This window comes from Chaetodon auriga, chromosome 5 (genome assembly GCF_051107435.1).
Source record: "Chaetodon auriga isolate fChaAug3 chromosome 5, fChaAug3.hap1, whole genome shotgun sequence".
Lineage (NCBI taxonomy): Eukaryota > Metazoa > Chordata > Actinopteri > Chaetodontiformes > Chaetodontidae > Chaetodon > Chaetodon auriga.
This window is the reverse complement of record NC_135078.1, coordinates 4,227,511-4,249,573: the sequence shown is the minus strand read 5'-3', so window position 1 is coordinate 4,249,573 and position 22,063 is coordinate 4,227,511. Positions and strand designations below refer to the sequence as shown.

The 22,063-nt window shown below is 41.9% G+C and overlaps 1 protein-coding gene across 9 annotated transcripts in view; it reads right to left on the bottom strand.

Moving 5' to 3' along the window:
• tjp2b (tight junction protein 2b (zona occludens 2)) overlaps positions 1-22,063 on the bottom strand; it is a 108,390-nt gene that overhangs the window by 50,146 nt on the left and 36,181 nt on the right. The window contains exon 1 of one of the 9 annotated variants that reach the window (XM_076731863.1): positions 8,316-8,755. The exons of 5 other annotated variants lie outside the window; for them this stretch is intronic. In XM_076731863.1, the coding sequence (XP_076587978.1) occupies positions 8,316-8,408 (93 nt within the window). In that variant the 5' untranslated portion in view covers positions 8,409-8,755. Of the gene's footprint in view, positions 1-7,814; positions 8,256-8,315; positions 8,756-22,063 lie in introns of those variants that run through there. 3 more of the 9 variants (XM_076731854.1, XM_076731858.1, XM_076731857.1) reach the window with 3 other exon arrangements.

Genomic DNA, 22,063 nt, shown 5'->3' with positions numbered 1-22,063 from the left:
AACTTAAACAAAACATCAATTTTAGATTTATGTTCAAGGTTTTCACTGCAGGTAGAGCCTGCAGCAGTTATGCTGAGATGTTTCCTGCTCTGTGTCTCTGCGGAGGGAAATAAATGTTTTGTCACAGAGCCTTTAGAGGATATTTCCATTGGCTTACACAACAATTGAACATGGTATGAGGATTCAAGACTCATCAGATTGTCACAGACACAAGGGATAAGTCAGCTAGAGGATGGATTAACCCCCAGAAGCCCACTGTTAAACTACTGCAACACAACTGTCTGCAGTCCACAAGGTATTGGCTCTGCTTAAGTTTTGCCTCCATTGGACAATTTGTGGCACAAATGTTAATGAACTTGTTTTGAAAAATGATCAGCAGATTTAATTCTAATGTTATACAGTTTGGTTTGATGATGATTTCTGATGTTTCAGTACCAAGACATACACACTACATCTAAACATGTAGATTCTCTATTATTGTGTCTATGTACATTTCATACACTAACCGTGTGCATGTTGCAGTACTTATATATATATATTCTATATAAATATTTGTTTGCACTTTACTGTCTAGTCATTGTGTTTACACCTTGTTCAACATGGATGGTGACAGAGCACAGGGGTTTAAAGCTCCTCATCCTCCAGCTTCTGGGAGAATACTTAAGTGAAAAGTCCTGGAAAACACCTGCACATGAAGGTAATCCCATTTGCGGAAGAAGTGCTCAGATCCTTGACTGAAGTAAAAATACAAATACCACAGTGTAAAAACACTCTGTTACAAATAAAAGTACTGCACTCTGAATGTTAATTTAATTTGCATGTGTCATCAGCAGAGAAAAGCTGAAGTACTCATGACACAGGATTGTTCCTGTCAGAGTGTTATTTTATTAGATAACATTATCAGATCGTTATTAATATATCTCAGATGTAAACAGCATTTCAATGATGTTCCTGACTGAGATTTTACATAGTGGTACAAAACGTATACAGTACAATGGATGGTTGTTACACTGGTGAGTGATTTGAAGTAGTTCAATCCTGCTCGCATGTTAAGACTCTAGTAATAATAAATATGAAATAACCTACATAATAGTATAAGAAAAACAGTATGAGAAATGAGAACTTCAAATTGTCTCTATGAGGACCAGGAATGGAGAAAGAAAGATGATGCTGACAGGTATTACACCACAGAAGAAGAAAAGGGTCTCCGAGTTTGGCTCTGGAAGCATGGGGTCCGGAAAAAGAAACACCTCCAGAGACAGAGAGGACACCACAGAGAGGCAGCACCTTGGAGCCTGAACCCTCGAAGGAGGTTGCCAGGGTGAAGAGGACTGAGAGGACAAGCACCAAAAATAGTGACGCACTAAGAAAGAGACAGAGGGTCTTTGAATTGGACCAGAGACATGAGGACGCCACCTCATCCTCAGTGGAGGCTGCAAAACCCAGGAAGACCAACACCGGCACATCCACCTCAGAGGAAAGCAGCAGCCTGGAGTCTGAGGCCGAACGAAGCTGCTGCGTGGAAACAACACACGTTCTCTTTCTGCCATGTAGGAGCTGATGGCAAACTGTCTGGTGTGACGTTAATGTGTGAACTCTGCAGCAATGACACACGGCACTCTCTCCAGCAGTTAATGTCGCCATGACAATGATGCCAAGCGCAGGGAAATCAGCCACATTGAGACCACTGAGGATCGCAGTCAATGATCTCCAGTAACACCGTATATTCAACATCTCTAACACGAGCCTGATCAATACAAAATGAACTTCAAATGAAAAAACCTGACACTTCATAACACACTGCAGCCTGTTCATTACATGAGGTGGCAGGGCTCATCAACCACATGAGTCCAAGGGCCAACACAAAAGCACACACTGTGGGTGTCGGACTTTCAAATAAAACAAAAAAATATATATATCCATAAATATATAATCCATAATCATAACTAGAGATTGACCAGAAAATGGTCAGACCTCCACCAAGGAGGCCGCCAGCACTCGATACAAAACACACTGTACAGCTACCGATGGATCTGAAAAGCCCTGCAGTGTGGTATACTTTGCACTAGGGCTGGGCGGTATGATGGTACTATGCGATGGTAGAAATGTGTCCACTGGGAAAGGTTTGGTAGTACCGTTTCCACGGCAGGCGCTATTCTTTAATCTTTATTTACACACTGTCACTCACAGAGTATGAACTGCTGCCCTGCTACACGGCGTGGAGTGGGCGTGGTGACTGCATTGCACGTAATGTAGCGGCTTTGCACTCTTTTCTGCTTGCCTGTATTTTGCTTTCCACTCTTTCACTGACATTGCGGGTATGTTGGAACACATGAAGCAGTGATATCAATGCAAAAAGTAAAAATCAAAAATCATCACACGAACAAATGTACTACAATGTGTGACTGTCCGGAGTTCATATGAGAAAACTACTTTAGTGTCTCTGTTATGTACTCAGCGGGATGTAGCAATCCAGCTGCCTCGCAAGGTCACGAGACTTGGGCAGCAGAAGTGCTTACCAGGTGCTAACATGACGAGAGAGCGACTGTTGGTAGAGACAATGCACCTCTGTTGCATTTCTGTTGTTCTCATTTGAAACCTTTAAGCTTACATTTTAAAAGAAAGTTGCCTTTACTTTTTTGAGTCTTTTGTTTTTAAGCACAAGTGTTGTCTGAGGTGAGACTGCTTTTGTCTGTTTGAATATGTTAATTTTAAACCACTTCTTAGGTGAATTAATATAACAATCAGTATACCGTGACATATACCATTACCATGACATAAAATTATACCATGATAGAAGACTTTGGCCATATCGCCCAGCCCTACAAACAACCTTTTTCAATCTCTAATAGGCCTAGTTTGTCATGTTTATATTCCTCTTAAATACTCCAAACTACAGGTAGAGCAAATACATTGTCCTTTTGTCCTGTTGTGTGAGTCTGGCACTGACTTTCAAGCATGAGGGATGACCAAATCCGTTGTATTATCACTGTATTTTTAATGTACTTGATTGTAAACACATTTCTGGGTGCAAGTCTGCAAAACAATGTGGCAACATCAGTGTGTAGGCACATCAGACTGCCACTTTAACAACATGCAGGAGGCTAACATGCACAAGTAACACATGAGACCAAGTGTGGAACTGGCTTTCAAGCATCAGGGAAAACTGAACCTATTGTATTATCAGTGTATTCTTGATGGGTTTGACTACAAAACACACACACACACACACACACACACACACCAGAGGAAAAGGGCGTGTGTGGGTGTGGGAACTGACCTCTGTGAAAGAACAGTCGGTATAATGTCAATAACAGCAGCCTGCATGTTGTCCTGTGTGTCTCTCTGCCTGGCTGGTGTATAATTTTAATTGGACAACTATTCGAGCAGACATCTGCCTTCATCCCTTTCCACCTCAGTGCTTTCTCTCTCTCTCACACACACCAAATAAGATGATGTGTGTGCTGAGCCCTGATGACACTGATTGAGGCAGGCAGCTCTGCTCAACTTCAGCTGCTTCTAACAAGAGCCGTGAATGAGAGACAATAGCAGAGGACAGAAGGGCCAGTGGGGGACCATGTCATTGTTGCTCCATAGTATACTACATTTGATCCTACTCACTTTGTGAATCCTTTAGCGCAGGCACTACTTGACACCTTCGCAAAAAGCCTCACAGTGTGCAGAAAATGACTCTTTCTGTTTATGAATAAGCTCGCTGTCGTGAAAACGTAATATGCTGGTTTCTGCTATTTAAAGGGAGACTGAACAACAGCTGAAAACACTGACATCACTGTTAGCAGCTGACATCACTGTCATCGACATCACTCGACGTAAGGAGAAAGCTGAATTACTGCACACTGTCAGTACTGTGTGCGTTAGATCCAACATGTCAGTCAGTGGCCTTTGTTTTGGACTGAATCACAGTCAGACATATTGATGCCTGACAAACAGAAACGTGTCTCTGATGAACTCTTTGCTGTGTGCTGGAATTCAACTTTGTCTTACACGCAGTTTATTGCATTAAAAGACTAAAAAAAAAAAAAAAAAAAAAAATCAGTCTGCTCTGTCACTACTACTTGGAGAGAAATTCATACTATTCGCACAGCAGCCCTACTTGTTGTAGTCCTGGACTGGACTAAAGCCTTGACCACAGGAATATGAAGATTTTATCACCTTCGAAAGAGCAGATTTTTCCAAACTTCAGTTTCTGTGTATCCATGTCCGGAGTGTTTGTGAAAATGATGATATCATGACTTCAGTTTGTGCATTGTTGCTGTGTGTAATGAGCGGCTGAAACAACACTGGTGGATTACAGGTCAGTTTACATTTGGTAAGCACTGCTAGGCTGTGTGCCAGAAAGGTATTAAGCAAGTACACATCAATAAATAATAGCTATAATTGTTTGAGTTTTCACGTTATTACCACCAAGGGAATATAAGCTCCCTGCAGATGATAAGAATGTTCTTGGTATTTGAGGTATCCTTGATGTGATGAATGTTTTTTAAATGGAGGAGGAAAGCGTCTGTTTTAAAAAATGTGTGGTCAAGGCCTAACTTTGAGGCAGGCAGTAAAGCTGGCTTTAACTTAACAGAATGTCTATGTCTATTTTTGTCTATTTTAGTTGTGTTTCTCGTTGATATACAATTGGGAGTCTATGCAGGGTGATTCTCTATGCCATCCCCAGGCTCGATCAGCTCTGTGCAACAGCCCATCACAAATAGACAAGGCGCGTATTCTCCACAGAGCAGAGAGGAGAGCTGCTTATGGGATGCTTCTGAAACGCACTGTCGAGCCTCATGGAATTGCAAGTATTGTCTAAATTGGCCACAATCAGTTCCTGTGGCCAGAATGCAGCACAGCTACGAAGGGTGGAATGTAAGGGGATTTACAGGAGAAGAAGTCCTCGAACTTAAAATGATTAAATACGATGTAGAGGTGGGCGCTATGCCCGTCTCTTCACCGTCACCTTTGTCACATTCTGCCAAGACCTTTGTAATACTGTCATTACCGTGCTAAATGTTTTAGCATGTTAAAAATAATGTGCTTTACTGTGACTGCGATAACACGCAGGTAGAGGGCTACACAAGCACTCATAGAACTGGAGTTACTCCCACTAAGTACTATTTTCCTATATATCAGCTATAACGCTGACTTTGGTAACACAAAGATATGGTAGGTAACATTAAAAGCAACACACACCCATTTCTCAGTTGTTGGCTGCAAAAACAAATACAAAACTCTTCATCTACTCCCACCATTCGAGGAAGTTCCTTCTTGGCTAAAATAGACTAGATTAGGATACAGTTTATATCAAAGCACATACTGTTGGTTACTGTTATTGTTACTGTTGCATGGTGTACCAACATTTAGGTAAGCTTTTATTATTACAATATTTGAATTTCCCAACGTTCGGTACTTGATGTAGCAAATGCGTCTCCAGTGCAAGTGATGATGGATGAGGAGGATGAGTATGAAATTTATAATTTGCCTGAATCTGAATCTTCACCAGCTGGCAGTGTTAGCAAGACGGCCAAGTCAGGCGCTCTTATGGTTCATGGTCAGGGGACATGTGCCTGTACGTTTGTGCAGTGTGAGCCTCAGCTCTGGTTGTAGGAAAGAAGCAATGCCTCTGGGTCAACAGGTCTAGTACTGACATTAACAGCATGCCATCTTCAGAAATAACAGCCTCCACACCCTGCTAACAGAACGGCCTGCTGAAGTCCACTGTGGGATTACTTTGCCTGAAGAGTTGACGTTGATGGCGAACTCACACATAAAGAAGCCTGTACGCAAAAGGTGCTATAAAACAACGCCATGCAAGGGAGGAAACCCTTCAAACCTCGCCAAGTACCTGAATGGCAGACACCAAGATCCCTCCATAGAGTACAAAACACGACATTATATGAGATGCAGAGCGTGTCAGTAGTGTAGTGTATCATTGTCAGGCCTGCGTAACATGACAATCATATTAGAAAATGTGGGTTTAAAAACAACAAATGTATTAAACCACAGTTATCTGAAGGTCTCATTTGGGCTTTTTTTAAAATGGTTACATAGCTGAACAGCATAGGGCTAGTAGCTACAAATCACTTCACAACTCACTATGGTGGCTTTATAGCATCAGACAGAACAGAATTTAGCAAACAGAACATCACCTATAGTGAACATAATGCCCCTGAAATCAAAATGTGATTAGGCTGCTGGAGTAACGTCTGAGTGGAAATGGCTGTGGGTAGAATCATGGTTTGTCATATTGGAACTATTCAGAGAACAATACGAGTGTATTGTGCAGGGCAGGTGTATAATACATATTAACATTTGACCCAATAAATATAACCACAGATTAGAAATCTGCCCTGATATGTATGAAATGAAAATGAAATAGTTAAGATCTCATTGTAAATGTATTTTATACACTCTGTGGGTCTCATGGTTTTGCACCAGCATACTGCAGTTTCACGTTTCTTATCGGACCTCTTGTTTCAATTCCAGAGTTCACGTGTAACCTACTACTGCTAAGTACCTATTAGGTATCGAGTACTGAATCCGTATCATTTCAGGTTCAAGTATCGTTTAAGTGTTGAGCACTGTGATACTAAATTCGGTATTTGTATCAAAATCGAAATGTTGGTATTGTAACAACACTAGTATTTGTACGTGCATGCCACTGACATTTACAATTTCATGTCTTTCTGTCTCTCCTGCAGACGAAATCACACACTAACACACAGCTCTCACTCTGCCATCTAATCACAGTTAAATGCCACCAACTGATGTAAACATCACTGAACATCACTCTGTCAGAGTACGCTGCTTCACTGCCTCTCTGTTATAAGAAACACACACACACACACACACACACACACACACACACACACACACACACACACACACACACACAGGCACAGATACAGCACATCAGAGTGGCATGTAGACAAAGTGCGCAGGTAGCACTTGGAGCCAGTAGCAAGTTGGTGAAGTCAGCAGCACTCATCAATAGTTCATCAGCTTTTCACGGCTCGCTCACAGCTTTCTAACACTTGGCTCTGCTCAAGCAATCTTCAGGTACATGAAAACATCAAAGCATGACAGCTTTACTGTGTTGAATATACTGTTTGTCCTGTTGGGCCTTTTGATTAGTATCGTCAGGATTTTTTTTTTTTTAATTACTTAATTCTAGGGGCAGATTTACACAAATGTATTCTAGCATGAGGATGTCAGAGGTGAGGTGAAAAGAAATCATTTTAGAGAAAAATTACAATCACTGAAATTCATCAGTGACATTAACATGAAAACTGCTCTGTATTAAGTATTTGCTAATTACACAGAAGACTTTTTTTCTGTTTTTTAGAAAGACATCAGCTTTCACTGATGATTAGACTTCAACATTACATCTTCTCTGTTTGATAAATCTCTAATTTAGTTCAGTTTAGGTTCAGTGGTTAGAGGCACAACACAGCACACAAAAGCAATACACAATCTAAAACAACCGAGGCAATCATCAAAGAAATAATGCAAAAAGCTGGTGCTGTGTCCCATCACACACACACATTCACAATTCATAGATTTCTAAAGGTTGAGTGTTTCAGCTGATTCACCACCAAGCTGTAAATAAGAAATAACTTAAATATTTCAACAACACATTTATGCTGTCAGCATCGCAAATACATATGACAGATATGCATCACATCAAATGTCCTTAATAATAATAATAATGATCAATGCATTCAGTTCAATTTAAGACTTCAGAAGCAGCAGACACACACTTCTCTCTACGATCTATCCATTCATCCATCCATCCCTGCATGTCCCACCAATCTGAGCAGACAGGAGTTCCCAGCAGGTGCGTAGAGGACCACCAGGCTGCCTTTCAGCTGTTCAGTGTCCAGCCCCCTCAGCTGGATCCTGGCCCCCCCACCGCCGCCACTGCCTTCCCCCTCCCTGCAACCATCTGAGGCACCAATCTTGTCCGTCCTGGCCTGCCAGCAGCGATGCCAGCTGGGGTAGGCGGCGCAGCAGCCAGTCGGCAGCCACTCTGGACTCATGGTTAGCAAAGGCGCTTCTTCAGAGCTCATGTTAGCGGAGCGGCCACGGTCCCCCTGCCCTGTCAGACCCACAGCCCTGATCCTGCTTCAACATGGTCTGGCTCAGTTTGGGTAGTTTGCACGGCATCACAACCAAAGCAGGCTTCCCACAGGAGCAAGTGCTTAACCTTTCTGCCTCGGTGTCCTACCTCCAATCTGGATAAGCCTGAGCAGCGGCGGATTAGCCTAGCCCCAGGAGGGAGGAGAGACTAAAAATAACAGCAGACTCACAGCGCCTCCTCCACCTCCTCCTGCTCCCGTCCCACGGAGAGTCCTGAGTGCTCGCACCGCGCTCCTCCACTTCCTGCGCAGGCCGGATGACATGGCCAGGTAGGAGCGGGATCCACAGGTTCAAAGGGAGAGACCGGCTCAAGGACTGCCCAACAGAGCTCTCCGCCTGTCCTCCCTCCACCCCCTGTCTGTCACTCTGCACACTATCCTGCTGCTTTTCCTCTGACTCTCTCGCTCTCTGACTCGCTCACTTACTCAAACATACGCACACACATTCATGCACACACTTTTCTTACTTCATACTTGTGAGGACTCCCCCCCAACCATATTCACTCCCTAAAGAAACACGGTCAACATTTAATCACTATTAATTCTTCACTGGTGTTAACGTCAGGCCTTATTCAAGTCTGTTTTTTTTTGTATTTTCTCTCTTGAATTTGTTTTTAAAGCTGATTATAAGAAAAAGAAGAAAACCCAATTTGCATTCATGAAACATGCGCACGCTGCATGGTTTGTCACCCACATGAAAGTCTTCTTTAGCATAAGGAAATGCAGAAATAATCCTACGCAGTATAAGGGCAGTAAGCCTCCACAAACCAGTGAGCTGTGGCATGTAAATACATCAAAAAACCACTGGCACAGTTGGACTAATGGATGATCAGCAGCAGGGTGCTGGACCCAGAGAAACACAGAGCCTGGCAGGTGGCACCCACACGTCATGAAACATTATCAAATATCAAGCAAACCGCTGAGCCATTTGTGTATTCCAACAGCTCTGAAATGTCAAAGGTTAAAGCCCTGTTTTTATATTGAGGCAAAACTATGTCACTTTTAAATACACTAAAAGAATATTATAGTATATATAAAAGAATAACTCCTGTGTCGGCCGCTACAGACTACCTTTCTGAAGTGGTCTCCCTTCTCCAAATGTGCAGCCTGAAAGTACCATCACATCTGTGTTCACAAAAATTCTGAGTGAAAAGCTCAGACACTACAGACACTCCACAGCAAGTGGGTGGTGGTAGTGGGTGACGCCTTTCTAAACAGAACAAGAAGCAGGGTGACTACAACGAACATGTCGGAGGAAATGCAACAGCCAATATCCAATATCCAACCAACGGTAAGTCCAGTCGAGAGAGTTTCCACTACAAACAACCTCTGATAAAGCCATGGTACGCTCCCTGCTCAGCACCAAACAGCAGACAGACACAGTTAGAGCTAAAAGAGAGAGTGTACTGGAATTACATTCATCAGCCAAACAGGACTCTACTAATGTCTGCCAGCCTTACCCTAACCTGAACCATCACAGCTAAATGCCTAACCTAACCCTTTAAACCATGTCGTCATCGCCAAACACACACACACACACACACACACACACACACACACACACACACACACACACACACACACACACACACACACGACTGCTTCCATTTCCTCCTGGACTCTGTCCACACTTATGCAACCATCATTCAACAATGCCCTACATTTATTAACAACAGAGACATCAATAACACCAATACGTGGCCTGAAAAACGAAAATCATTCACCCTCACAGCGCTGACCATTCCGTGGAGAACACTAGGTCACGTTATTGTCACCGTCCTGCACTTTTGAACAGTCACAGAATCGCACACGGTCTAATGCTGCTGGAGCTCCTTCTGCACTTAGTCCTAATCGAGTGTCAGCTGAGAAAACAGGAAATGCATTCATCACTGAATATTCATGTGATTATGTAACCAGAACAAAGGCTATGGCAGCAGAAAAAATACATATTGTTATTAAAAATGTGCAGTTTTTCCCCTGCTGACAGGAGAGCCAATAGATGGACATGTTGATGGGTGCACTGATGGCTGTCAGTCATAGGACATCCCATTATTTGGCCGTAACCTTCCTTTGTGCTCCAGTGCGTTTCCTGCTGGTCTGAGCAAGCAGCAAAGTGCAGAGTGGAGGCTAGCGGAGGATGTAATCGCCTCTGTGATGGGCTGGACTGTTTATAGTCATTACACTAATGTCTCAAAATTGATGTGGTTAGGATTTGTTGATGTTAACGTGGTTCACACAGCAACACGATAATAACCTACAAACAACTAAGTGGTTCATTTTTCCAAAGCTAGACAGGACAACTGGGTGGCTCTGTGCCTTCAGGCCCACGCTGATTCTGTGCCAGCCTTTAAAATAGATGACACATCATGGTCTGCTCTCAGGTAGGTCTCTTAATAATTCATGCATCAAAAGTACAGTAATTTGGCATCCTCTCCTCTGCTGTGGACACAGCGATGGGCTCTTATGTATGTCACATATACATATATAAACACACATAGAAGATAATATTGCAATGCAACCTGTTAGTGTTTTTTGGGCCAGTGTGTTATTGTTAGGAGACAAATTTTGTCAGTGTTCTGGTACAAGAGTGGAACCTGAGAGGTGTATGAAGTGTTCAGGTTGCATCAGCGCATTTCAGATGTGAGATTAACTGATGTGCTGGGCTGCATGTCGGTGAAAGGAGCGTGGGAACACAGAGAGTGAACTCAGAACAGAGAAATGTGAGTGACCAGTTGTAAAAAAGTAGGGGGTGCCACCTTCATCAACACACTTTCAGTTCACTGTCTCTCCCTTTCCTCTCTTGACTCATGGGTTGTGTGTGTGTCTGCGGGTGGCCCTCAGAGCTTCAGACAGGCCTGCTCAGTGCTGTCACAGCACATCGTCATCACAACACCCTCACACCAAGCACAATGCTCGCTCGCCCTCTCTCTCTCTGTGCTCTCCGTGGCTCTCTGTTTCTGGAGGAGCAGTTACTGCCACAGTACAGAACGCTGCTACAAGTGGAAGCCATGACAGTGTAATACAGACACGCACACTTGACAACACAGAGAAACTACAGGAGCTTAGTTTACGGAGGTGATGCTCACTTTTCATTTTGATAAAAGGTCAGAAAATCACTAAAAACTTGCTTAAACCTACCTGACACAACATCAACTGTTTGGTTAATATGGAGAACTTGTTACCAAACAGTTGCTTGTTTCCACATCCACTAGTTATTGAGCAACATTATCATTCATTTGGAGTCATATTTGTGTCCAAATGATGACTATGAACTCAATATTCACTGGTAATTCTCAGGGTTCCAGGCAAATACAGTAAGAACCATGTTAAACATCCTGAGCCTTAGTGCTGTTAAAAAATGCATTGATGTGCACATTTCTATTAAAATAAATGTAGAAATGGAGTCACGAGTCTGTGCTGACTGTGGCAGTATCTGTATAATGAATGTGAGTTGTGGATATTATTGAATTACACACACACACACACACACACACACACACACACACACACATACACACACACACGTTTGGGAACCCTTGGTCAAGATTTCTGTTACAGTGACTAGCTAAGCGAGGAGAAGGTGACCTAATTTCCTAACAGCAGTTAAAGATGACACATTTCTTTAATATTTAAGCAAGATTGCTTTTTTTTTTATTTCTGTCTTTTAAAGTTTGAAGGCCCTGCTTGGTCAGTACTTAGTAACATCATCTTTGACGAGTATCACAGCTTGTAAAGGCTTTTTGTAGCCAGCTAAGAGTCATGCAGTTGTTATTTGGGGGAATTTCATCCATTCGTCCTCACAAAAAGCTTCTAGTTCTGTGAGATTCTTGTCTTGCATGCACTGCTCTTTTGAGGACTACGAGGGCCACTGCAAAACCTTCACCTTGTGCCCCTTCAGGTTGTTCATTGTGGATTTTGAGGTGTGTTTATGATCAGTATCCTGTCGTAGAGGCCATCTCTTTTCATCTTCAGCTTTTTTTTGTTTTTTGTTTTTTGTTTATACAGAGAATGTGATGTCATTTCAGAATTTGCTGGTTTCTAATTGAATCTATTAACCCAAAGTATGATCAATCCATTCCTGTGCTGAACAGTTGGAGAGGTGCTCTTTTCATGAAATTCTGCACGATGACTGTGAACAAGCTATAGCACTAAAATGAAGGATATTACAGGTCAGAGACCTCGATAAAAGTAATCTGAGAGCTTAAATCTCTTGGGGTGGCCAAACTTTCACATGGAGCTCCATCCAATTGTACAGAAAAAAAGTGTTACATTTGATTGTCAAAGCCCTACATAAATTATTGCCAATCTTGCCTCACTTCTTAGAATAATGAATGTATAATTAATTATTCAATATCTTGACAGAAGATTCATGTGTCTAATGTGGCAGCACAGGACAGTACAACAGCAGGGTTACGCACACCAGCACAAGTCTACTGATGTAATTAAGCAGAGCATGAGGTGTTCATCCACTGTCCAGGCCGGTGAAATCGCTTTAATGTAATTAGCTGCTAATTAAGTGTCAGCGAGGACCTGGAGTGCTACTTTGGTGTTAACTACACGTTCACACATGGATTCCACACAATGACACATGATGTATAAATAACTTAGTATAAAGATAGTGCAGATACATCTCAGCTGACAATGCTTGCTATTGGATTTAGCAGGGGAACATGAAAAATACATTTCAAGTTGCTACAACTGTCAAAAAAGTGCAAGAAAGGATCACTTTACTGTCAAAAAGTATTATCACTTGGATTTCTGTCACCTCTATGCCGTGAATTTCCCACCATGAAAGAAATGAAAGGCAATTTCAGGTGGAATTTTTTTTTTCAGAAAATCTTTCATAAGTGAAAGGCAAATAAAATGTGCATGGCTGCATCCCCACTGTCCGTTTATTCAACAACTTTTTCTGTTTTTTTTTTTTTATTGTAGTGGCCTTGTCTGCACTTGCCTTTCCAAGCTGTTTAAAAGAGCACTGTACAATAAGACAAGGAATAAGATTTATTTTTTTTTGAAATGCTGGAAATATCTTAATATATAAATATATATTAATAATGAATTAATTGAAGTAATAATCAACAGATTAACTGATTATCAAAATAGTCATTAATTGCATCCCTCAAATAATTAATAATAAATAATATGAACCAGACAACACAAACCAAGAATATAACGTAAGAAGACACTATGAAACAAAACACCGTGACGAGTAAATTAGTCTGGAAAAGCTACATAAAGAGCCAGAAGAATTAATGCAACTGATTTTTCTTGTATTTAATGTTTAATGTTGTTGTTTATGGATAAAAACAGTCTTAAAAGCTGTGTTCAAGTATCTGGCTGAGACTAGTGTGCATCAGAGAGCAGCGCACTCAGGTCTGATATGTGTTTACCTTTTTGCACTCTTTGGGCATTTTTGGTTTTTGTTTGAGGGAAATGATTTTTGGCTGTTGTTGGCCTTTGGGAAAATGTTTCCATTTGAAATGACTATGGACGCTGCAGATAAAACCATAAGAAATGAATGCAACTGATTTTTCATCTATTTAATGATTAATGTTGTTTTATAGACATACCAGTCCGGCCCTCGACTTGGAACATTTTTTTTTAATATTTGCCCACTGTGTGTTTGACTTTGACACCCCTGACTTAGAGAAATCAATGACATTTCTTTTTTAAAATGATCCTTTCAGTAATTCACAATACGTGATAATCTAAAACTTAAGCTTCTTCCAGTTTCTCCACTGTGAGCTGGAGATGCTTTTCTCCAGCTTCTGTCACTGTAAACTAAAGCCCTTTGAGTTTTGGACTTTTTTTTTTTTTTTTTGCTTTCTTTTGTTCTGGAATGGCTTCTAGACATTCAAGCTTGAGTTTGGATCTATAGAATAAAAGATTTAAGGACCACTGTGTTAATTTACTCTTAATATGAAATGGTTCCACTGCTGAATGAAATTAATGGCTTTGTTCTATTCGTCCATTACTCCCGACAATTTATTCCTCTATCTGGGGACTATGGATTATGCTGCTTAATCCTCCATTGTTGGCTGTTGAACTTGAACTCAACTTTTCTGTCAGACACTTTGACTTTGTCTTCCCCTGGTTCTTCAGACCCACTTCATCCTCATCCTTAAAGCTGAGAGCAACTTCTGTCATTGTTTTACCCCATGTCTTATTGAAACACTTTCCTTTCCTTGTTGTAAATATTTCAGACATCATCCTTCCATTATAAATAAAGAACAAGGTTCCTCCAGAGAGCCAAAGAGAGGAGGCTAATGGGATGAGAAAAACTATGGTGGAACAAGAGAGGGCTGCATCTTTACTATGTGCAAACAGTGGTGGGCATGTAATGGATGCTGGGAAAGACGAGGACATTACTGCTCAGCATGACCTGCTGACCTCCACAACTGAAAACAGCAGGCAAAGTAAAGTAAAAACATACCACATTTAAAATCAGTGACCAAAGAATTTCTTGTGTTTCAGTTCAGTGTGCAGTGTTTTTTTTTTGTAGTGTTAACAGTTGCTGTTCTTAGATCTGTATTCCTTTAGAGAATCGGAGATGTCAGGCTAAATTACAGTGAAAGCTTAATGAAGCTGTGGAACAGGCTGTTGCAGAACACTGGGCTCGTAACACTGTAGACACTGTGACAAATGAAAGATGATGTGGAAACACCACAGCCGTGTACCACACACAACACATGGTGGGGCCATGGACACAGCAGTGCGGCCATATAGACAGTCAACAAACGTTGGCTTGTAAAAACATGCATTAGCTCCTTCCAGGAAGCTCAAAAACAACACACATCAAGGTTAAAAATCAATGCGCTAAATACAAATAACTAGCTTCTAAATAATCAGCTAATTCCTCCAATACATCAACAGTAAAATGTGCTGCTGAGATGATTAGTTGACTAACCAATTAGTCAATCAATAGATAATTATGATGATGAATATTCTGCATTGAGCTGCATATCAAACTGACTCCATGTCCATTTTAGGCTGATGACAGCTAAACAAGTCTTACAACAACCCACATCAGAGGCTGAGAGCTCGAGTCTGAGATCAGATTAGATGAGACTAATTTCAAAGGGATGACCTCATGGCACCACAACGAGCACAGCCTTTCCCTCAGGACATAGATCATTTTGCTATTAGTGTGGCAAAAAAAAGTCTATCTATTGTTTAGGACTTCAGCAACAGATTAATAAAATCAACAAAAGCTGAGAATAAAAATACAAAGACATGGCGCTGGGCCACTACATCACTGCAACCAGACAAAAGCTGATGTGTCATGGCACAGGAGCACAGTGCTAGTCCATGAGTACCTGAAGAGGAGACATGTTGGAGCTATGGATGAAGGGCAATCAAAGGCACAATCAATCAGCAAAATAAGCATAGACACTGTGGAGAAATGTAGCAATCTAAATGAAGCATTGAATTACCTCAAGTCAATCAACATGGTCAAGAAGCAAACTCAGTGTAGACTCTGGATTCCCATTTTAGCCGCAAAACACATTACTCTCCTTTTGGTCTTTACATGGCTCCTCAGGCTGACAGTCGCCCCGTCATCAACATTTAAAGCTTGTTTGTTTGTCGTCACACAGGAATATAACATAAAAAAAACACTGTATTTGTGCCCTAAGCATGTGGTCATGTTAACACTGCTGCACTGTACTCCAAAGAGCATGAAAAAACATCAAAAAACAAAAGATCAAATAGCTTGAATGAGTACAGGAGAAACAGGGATTGTGTGTATATGTGTGTGTGTGTGTGTTTCTTATAGTCCATAACACAGTTTGAGTATCTACTGCAAAAGCGTTGATTAAGAAAAAGCATGCACTGACTTCTGTGTGATGTTAAAGAGCAGAACAGTCTCTCGCTGATACTCTTACATTAAAAGACTTAATAACTGGAGCAGTTTGGAATCTACTCCCCCTGTCCCACAGTGTGCAGGGGGGTGGGGGTGGGGAAGTGAGAGAGAAGGCTTTCATTAAAATGGAAGTCTAATCTTCAAAGAGGAGATGAGAGGCTGAGCACCCAGGGATTCCCTATCACAGACGGTGACCTTTCCAGCCCACATCAGCGCAGAGAAGGACAAGTCCTCTGCAGCAGAGGAGCCTGCTGGAGGAGCCGAGGAGGAATCAGATGGAAGACACGACTCTCTGGCTCAGACTCTGAAAGTTCAAATGGTGAGCAGCTCAACGCAAGAGGACTGCAGATACGGTGCACGCTGCTATCTGCATACACTCAAAGCAAACATTACTTCCAGACCTCAGCTGACGGTTAGTTAAGCTAATGTGCAATTCCAAAGAAAATAAAAGAGTCGTTTTTATTTTGTGTAGTCCCAGTCCCATAAACACCTATAAAACCCACAGTACAAAAGAGTTACCAATACAGCCAATCACATGCCACCTTCTTCCACCACTTGCTAGTGTCCCCTAGAGGCTGTACTGTTCATTGCAGCCATGAAAGGACGTGGCAGAACAAACGCACTGATGATTAAGCTACTGTTACTGTGCCTTAAGAAATGTACAGTTTGACCGGAGGGGGCACCGGACAAAAGGTCAGGGGGTCACCATTACAGCAGAGAGATTGTGTGGACATGTTTATGATATTTTGTGAAATATAAATATAAAAGTCTCTACTGAAAGCAGCAAAAGAAAAACCTTGATGAATGAATTCCCTACAAACCCGCAGACAAACGCGTTACATTCTCAAGCACATCCTGCCATGTCAGAGTGAACACACTCACAGTGACAGCAGAAGATGTTTGTGTTGACCACAGTTGACAGATGATGGTAGTCTGTGTGCATGTAGAAGCTATTCAGGCTCACAGCACCTGTCTGATGCTGGTTATGACACAGAATTAGTGGAAAAACTAACAAGAACGCTTCTGTCCGACCTCCACGGTCTGGATGTGAAAGTGCTGTGTGGAGGAGCTCCTTCAACCCAGCAAGGATCACCGTTAGCTTTTGATTTAAATCATCAAACTCCATCATTCTGTCATTGTCATCAGAAATGCTTCATTTAATACAAACACATGACACTGTGAAAGCTGAAACATCAGAGAGTTCCAAGCTTACAGAGGTGAGCAGGGTGGCGGCTCACCATCCCTATGATGGCAGATTACTCTGTCTTTACCGGCTGTGGTCAATTCTTTGTCAGCAAAAACTGCTCAGAATGTGATAAAAACATGAGGATTTAGCAGAGACTCACAGTCAACTGTCAGTTAAAGGTTTTGTAGATTATAACCTTTGTTTTAATGACATTTGATGAGAATATTTTCAGCATATAACCAGGACTACTTGAGGGTCTAAGGATGGAGAGATTGTAAAGGCCCTTGGGGCAAATAATGGATTGTGATTTTGGGCTGTATGGATAAAAACTTGACTTACCACAGGATCCGCTGGACTGAGGACTTTGTCAACGAAGGTTCTTAATAAGTGAAATCCTTTACATGCAGATGTGGGTGCAAGTGCCACTGCAGTAATGGCGCTTTGTCTACCTTCGCCTATAACTCGGATCTGCCTATTGTGAAGGTCAGCACATGCTGCTGGATGACTGTCAGGGCTAATACTGTATGTCAAAATATTCACACACTCGTCACTAAATGCAGTTTGTCTTCCCTTTACTGTCCTCTTGGTCAAACCGATGGCATCTGCAATCAAGCCATTTCTCAGGCAGAAGCACCGAACTGCACACTAATATTTCTGTTCATGGCTGCGTGGCTGAGTGTTTTTACATTCAAAGGAGTCGTATATTTAACAGTCAGGAGGAACTTCTACTGGATTAACTTCACTGAGAGCTGAAGGAGTGGCTGGCTGTCTCAATCATCAGCCTCAAATATCCAGTAGTTAAGGCTGAACTACCACATCCAGCATGTTATAATGTAAAGACATTAACTTCCAAAAACTTGTTTGTATTATATGTCTGAAATTTCAAACTCATAATTCTTGGATATAAAGGTTTTTTCAAAATAAAAGTGATGAGGATCAAACATTGTAATATTGCCAAAAACCAAGCCCAGCAGTTCACTGCCCATACAGAGATGTTAAGATGTAGGCAGGTGGTGTTAACAGCAGATTATTAACTGCAGATCATGTACATTCTAAAATACACCCACCCAAACCCACACAGAGCCAACAGGCAGAGCTGGTGTAAATGCAGATAACTGCAAAAGTTGCACGAACACACATCCTCATTGAGGCCATAAAAAAAAACCAACAACAACATCAATCACTGTCTATTGACTGGTTTCACCCTGGACAGCCTGTGTGTCCTAACATACAGTTCTATAAACAGGGAGTAGGTCAGGATGTACACATATCTAATGAGGCATGAGAGCTTTGAAGTGGAAATAGTGCTGCAGGCACAGAGCAGCTCTGAGAACAATAACACCTCTCTGACATTAAAGCACTGGCACTTTGCTGAAAAAATACCAAACTTCAAAAGATAGAGTACACACTGCCCACAGTCCAGACTGTGTGTGAATGTGCACAGACTGAACTGAACTTCTCGTTGAGGCTGAAGCGGCCTGACAGCTGCTGAAGTACGGCCTGATGTACAGGGAGCAGGTCAGTCGAGCTAAATAAACAGGAGCAAGGTGAGGGTCAAGGTCGTCCTGCAGGGCGCTAACGAAAGCTTCAGTGCACACAGCTCCAACGTTATGCAACCCTGTCACGACACAATCTGATGTTTGGAATAAAATGACAGAGACTCTGCTGTCGTGTGAAAACACTGATGGTGTCAATTTCATTTCTGGGCTTCTAGTGCAGAATTAGTGTGGAATGGGGTTTATCACCAGGAATTGAGATCCCAGTATTTCTAGGGAATTTTCCCTGGAAAAATGGAACCCAGCAATACTTTTTTTTGGATCCCGTACTTTAAATATGTTTTTCTATCAAAGCATTCATTTAACAAAACACACAAGATGCTAAATGTCTGAACACGAGCAGCTGCTGAAGGCCTCTATCTGAATAGAATACATCCTAAAGCTGGTAAACTTTTTAATCAGGAGCTATCTCATCAAAGAGAAAGTAAACAAGACTGTGACTGTGAACAGGCATTTGATGCCAGCTTTCAGTGCTCGACAGGTTTTGATATTCAGCGCTACAGACACATTTCAGCTGGCATCATTAAAGTACTGAATAACGCTCCTGTGCCTCAAAGCATCAAAACAACACAATGAAATAACTACGAGAGCAATTCCTCACCTGCCACTGCAGGCGGTAATAAGCTCAGGGTCAGCACCACAAAGATGCTTCCATATAAACCACTTGCACTTATTAAAACTGAGAGAGGATGTGTTGAAAAACAGTGCATCAGATGATTTTTCACCTCAAAGACAGTGTACTTTTAAGAGGACCTGCTCAACCAGCAATATTACCGCATAATCCAACATATATGAATTGATTGATTAATGACATGCATTTTTGTGTTTCAAATAAAAAATTGTGTTCCAGGAGGTAATCATGTTAAAATCTGGTGGAAAACTTCAACCCTAATCTGGAAGTTTATTTTAGAACACAAGCTGGAAGGAAGGCTTTCAACAGATTCTTAATTGCTTTTGGTATCTTGTTAGCAGGTTTATCTTCAATTCATCTCCTGTGTTTTGTTCAGAGGCAGAGCAGAGCTCAAACTGAGCAACGCTGCTCTGACGCAGGACTTCAGAGACGCTGTAACATCTGTTTTACATTACACAACACATTACGATGTTTTCTTTATCAGAATTGTTTAATTAAGAGCCTGAGGGTAATGACAACATGGCCAACGCCAGCGTGTACCAGCATATTATTATTATCATTACAAATTTGCTTAATAGACTTTTTACAGTTTGCCCACCAGAGTGCACTGACATGTTCATTTTTACTCTGTAAAAATCACACATGAGAATCAAATGCTTCAGTGTCTTGCACGTCAATATCAGCCTAAAAAAATTCTATATTGAGAAGACAAGCTGTTATCAAGGTCAGTGTCAAGCAACAAAAAATGAAAATTTGCCAGTTTTAATGTAAAAAGATGTGTGTCTCAGCGGCCCATCAGCCTGAGCTGCTCAAAGTACAACCACACACAACAACAATGGAGACACTGTGACATTACACACAACACTGACCTGCAACCACAGTATGTCCACACAGGCATGCACACTCCAACCCACACACACTGACACACAAACAGTGCTATGTGCACGAGGTCATGAGAACCGGTTCCATCGAGCCAGCAGTCAGCTGCAGCAGCATTAACATAATGCACAAAACACACAATACGAGCAGTGGGTCAGTTCAAACACTGCTGAACGTGTGAGTCCTGAGTGTGGAATTGGTTTAAAGAGCTACGCGAAATCCATAAAATACCAAACATCAAGCATAGCTCTGCACATGTGGTGGAGCAGAGAGGTTCAGGTAAATAACCTTGTTCTGAGTTACAATAATAATAAACTTCAAGGAAATTGTGTTTCTTCGTGGTGAAGCATTCAAAGAAACAAAGCAACACAAATAATACACAAAAAATGAACACACTTAACTGTTTCACAGTGTTTAAAGCCTTTACAGCAACGATTTAACTCACAGACCAACTACATGTGTTGTCAATCTCATGTGACGCTATTCAACCAATCAAATCTATGCATTCCAATAAGCAGTGTGATCAGTGAGTGACATACACACATATACACACACACACAGGAGAGATGAAACAAGTTGCAGAAATGCAGTTGTGAGTCAGAGGAAAGTAATTCAACGTGGCGTGCTCTAAAAAGAGGGACTGAATACTCCTGTGCGAGGGACAACACACACACACACACACACACACACACACACCCGGTGGAGATCTGCACTCTACTGAGTGCATTCTTCTAGTTGTAGACTCTAGTTGTGTCCATCGATGGCATGCCAAGTGGTTTTTAGTTTGCATACTGACTCTTTATTTTGCCAGTGTTCCATGGTGTACTGGGACGAGGAGGAGGACAAGGAGGACGAGGAAGAGGAGCTAGAAGGAACAGTATGAGAGAGAAGATATCTCCTCTGGTCACCTCGGCCATCTGCACTGTTCTCCATTGTATTAGCTCAGAGCACTCCACCAATAAGAGCTGAGTGTCCCCACCTCACAACACTGCCTGTGTCTCATGGTGGAGATGTGCTTAGACAATGAGCCGCTCTGAAGAACTACAGTCTGCAACACACACGCTTCTTTATTCAGACTACCGTCCCTCCATTCTGGACTTTCTCTCTCTGATGCTTTTTTATGTTCTCGTTAATTCTGCCTTCATTACGCTGAGATGGGATCACTTAGTGACTGACTGTCAAATTGTCGTCATAGTGTGTATCACCTCAAGAATGACAAATCAAACATGGCTGGCGTGTGAGCACAGTTCAAGGGGCTTTGATGACAGAGTCACAGTGTGGAGGGTTGTAAATGACTGCAGCAGGCAGCAGCACAGGGACAGGGTCTGAGTGCAGAGCTGGAGGCTGCAGCTACCTGACTCACTCAGGAAGCTACAGCTTCTTCACCATGATAAATGATGCTGCTGCTATTTATACATTCTCCTCTCACTGCACCTGCAGTTTTGCATGTGCGTGCATGTGTGTGTGTGAGGCCTGAGGGCAGAGACTCAGTGCAGCAGCGGCTAAGTCTATTCTACTCACATATTCATTCATATATTCACTTCCAGCTAACCAAACTCGGATAACTTTGTGCCAATTAGGAGACAAGACGATGTTTGACAGCTTTGTGAGCTGTGCTGTTCAACACAACGTGACACTGAGACTACTCATGTCTGTGTAACCATTTCAGTAAAACATTTGGATGAAATGCTCCACAGTGTTCTTGGATATTGTTTTTGGTGCTAGTTGAACTGATAACTACTGTATTTCTGTACACCTGTGGCACCTGTAGTACACAAACTGTTGTGAGATATTTAAGCCTTTGAC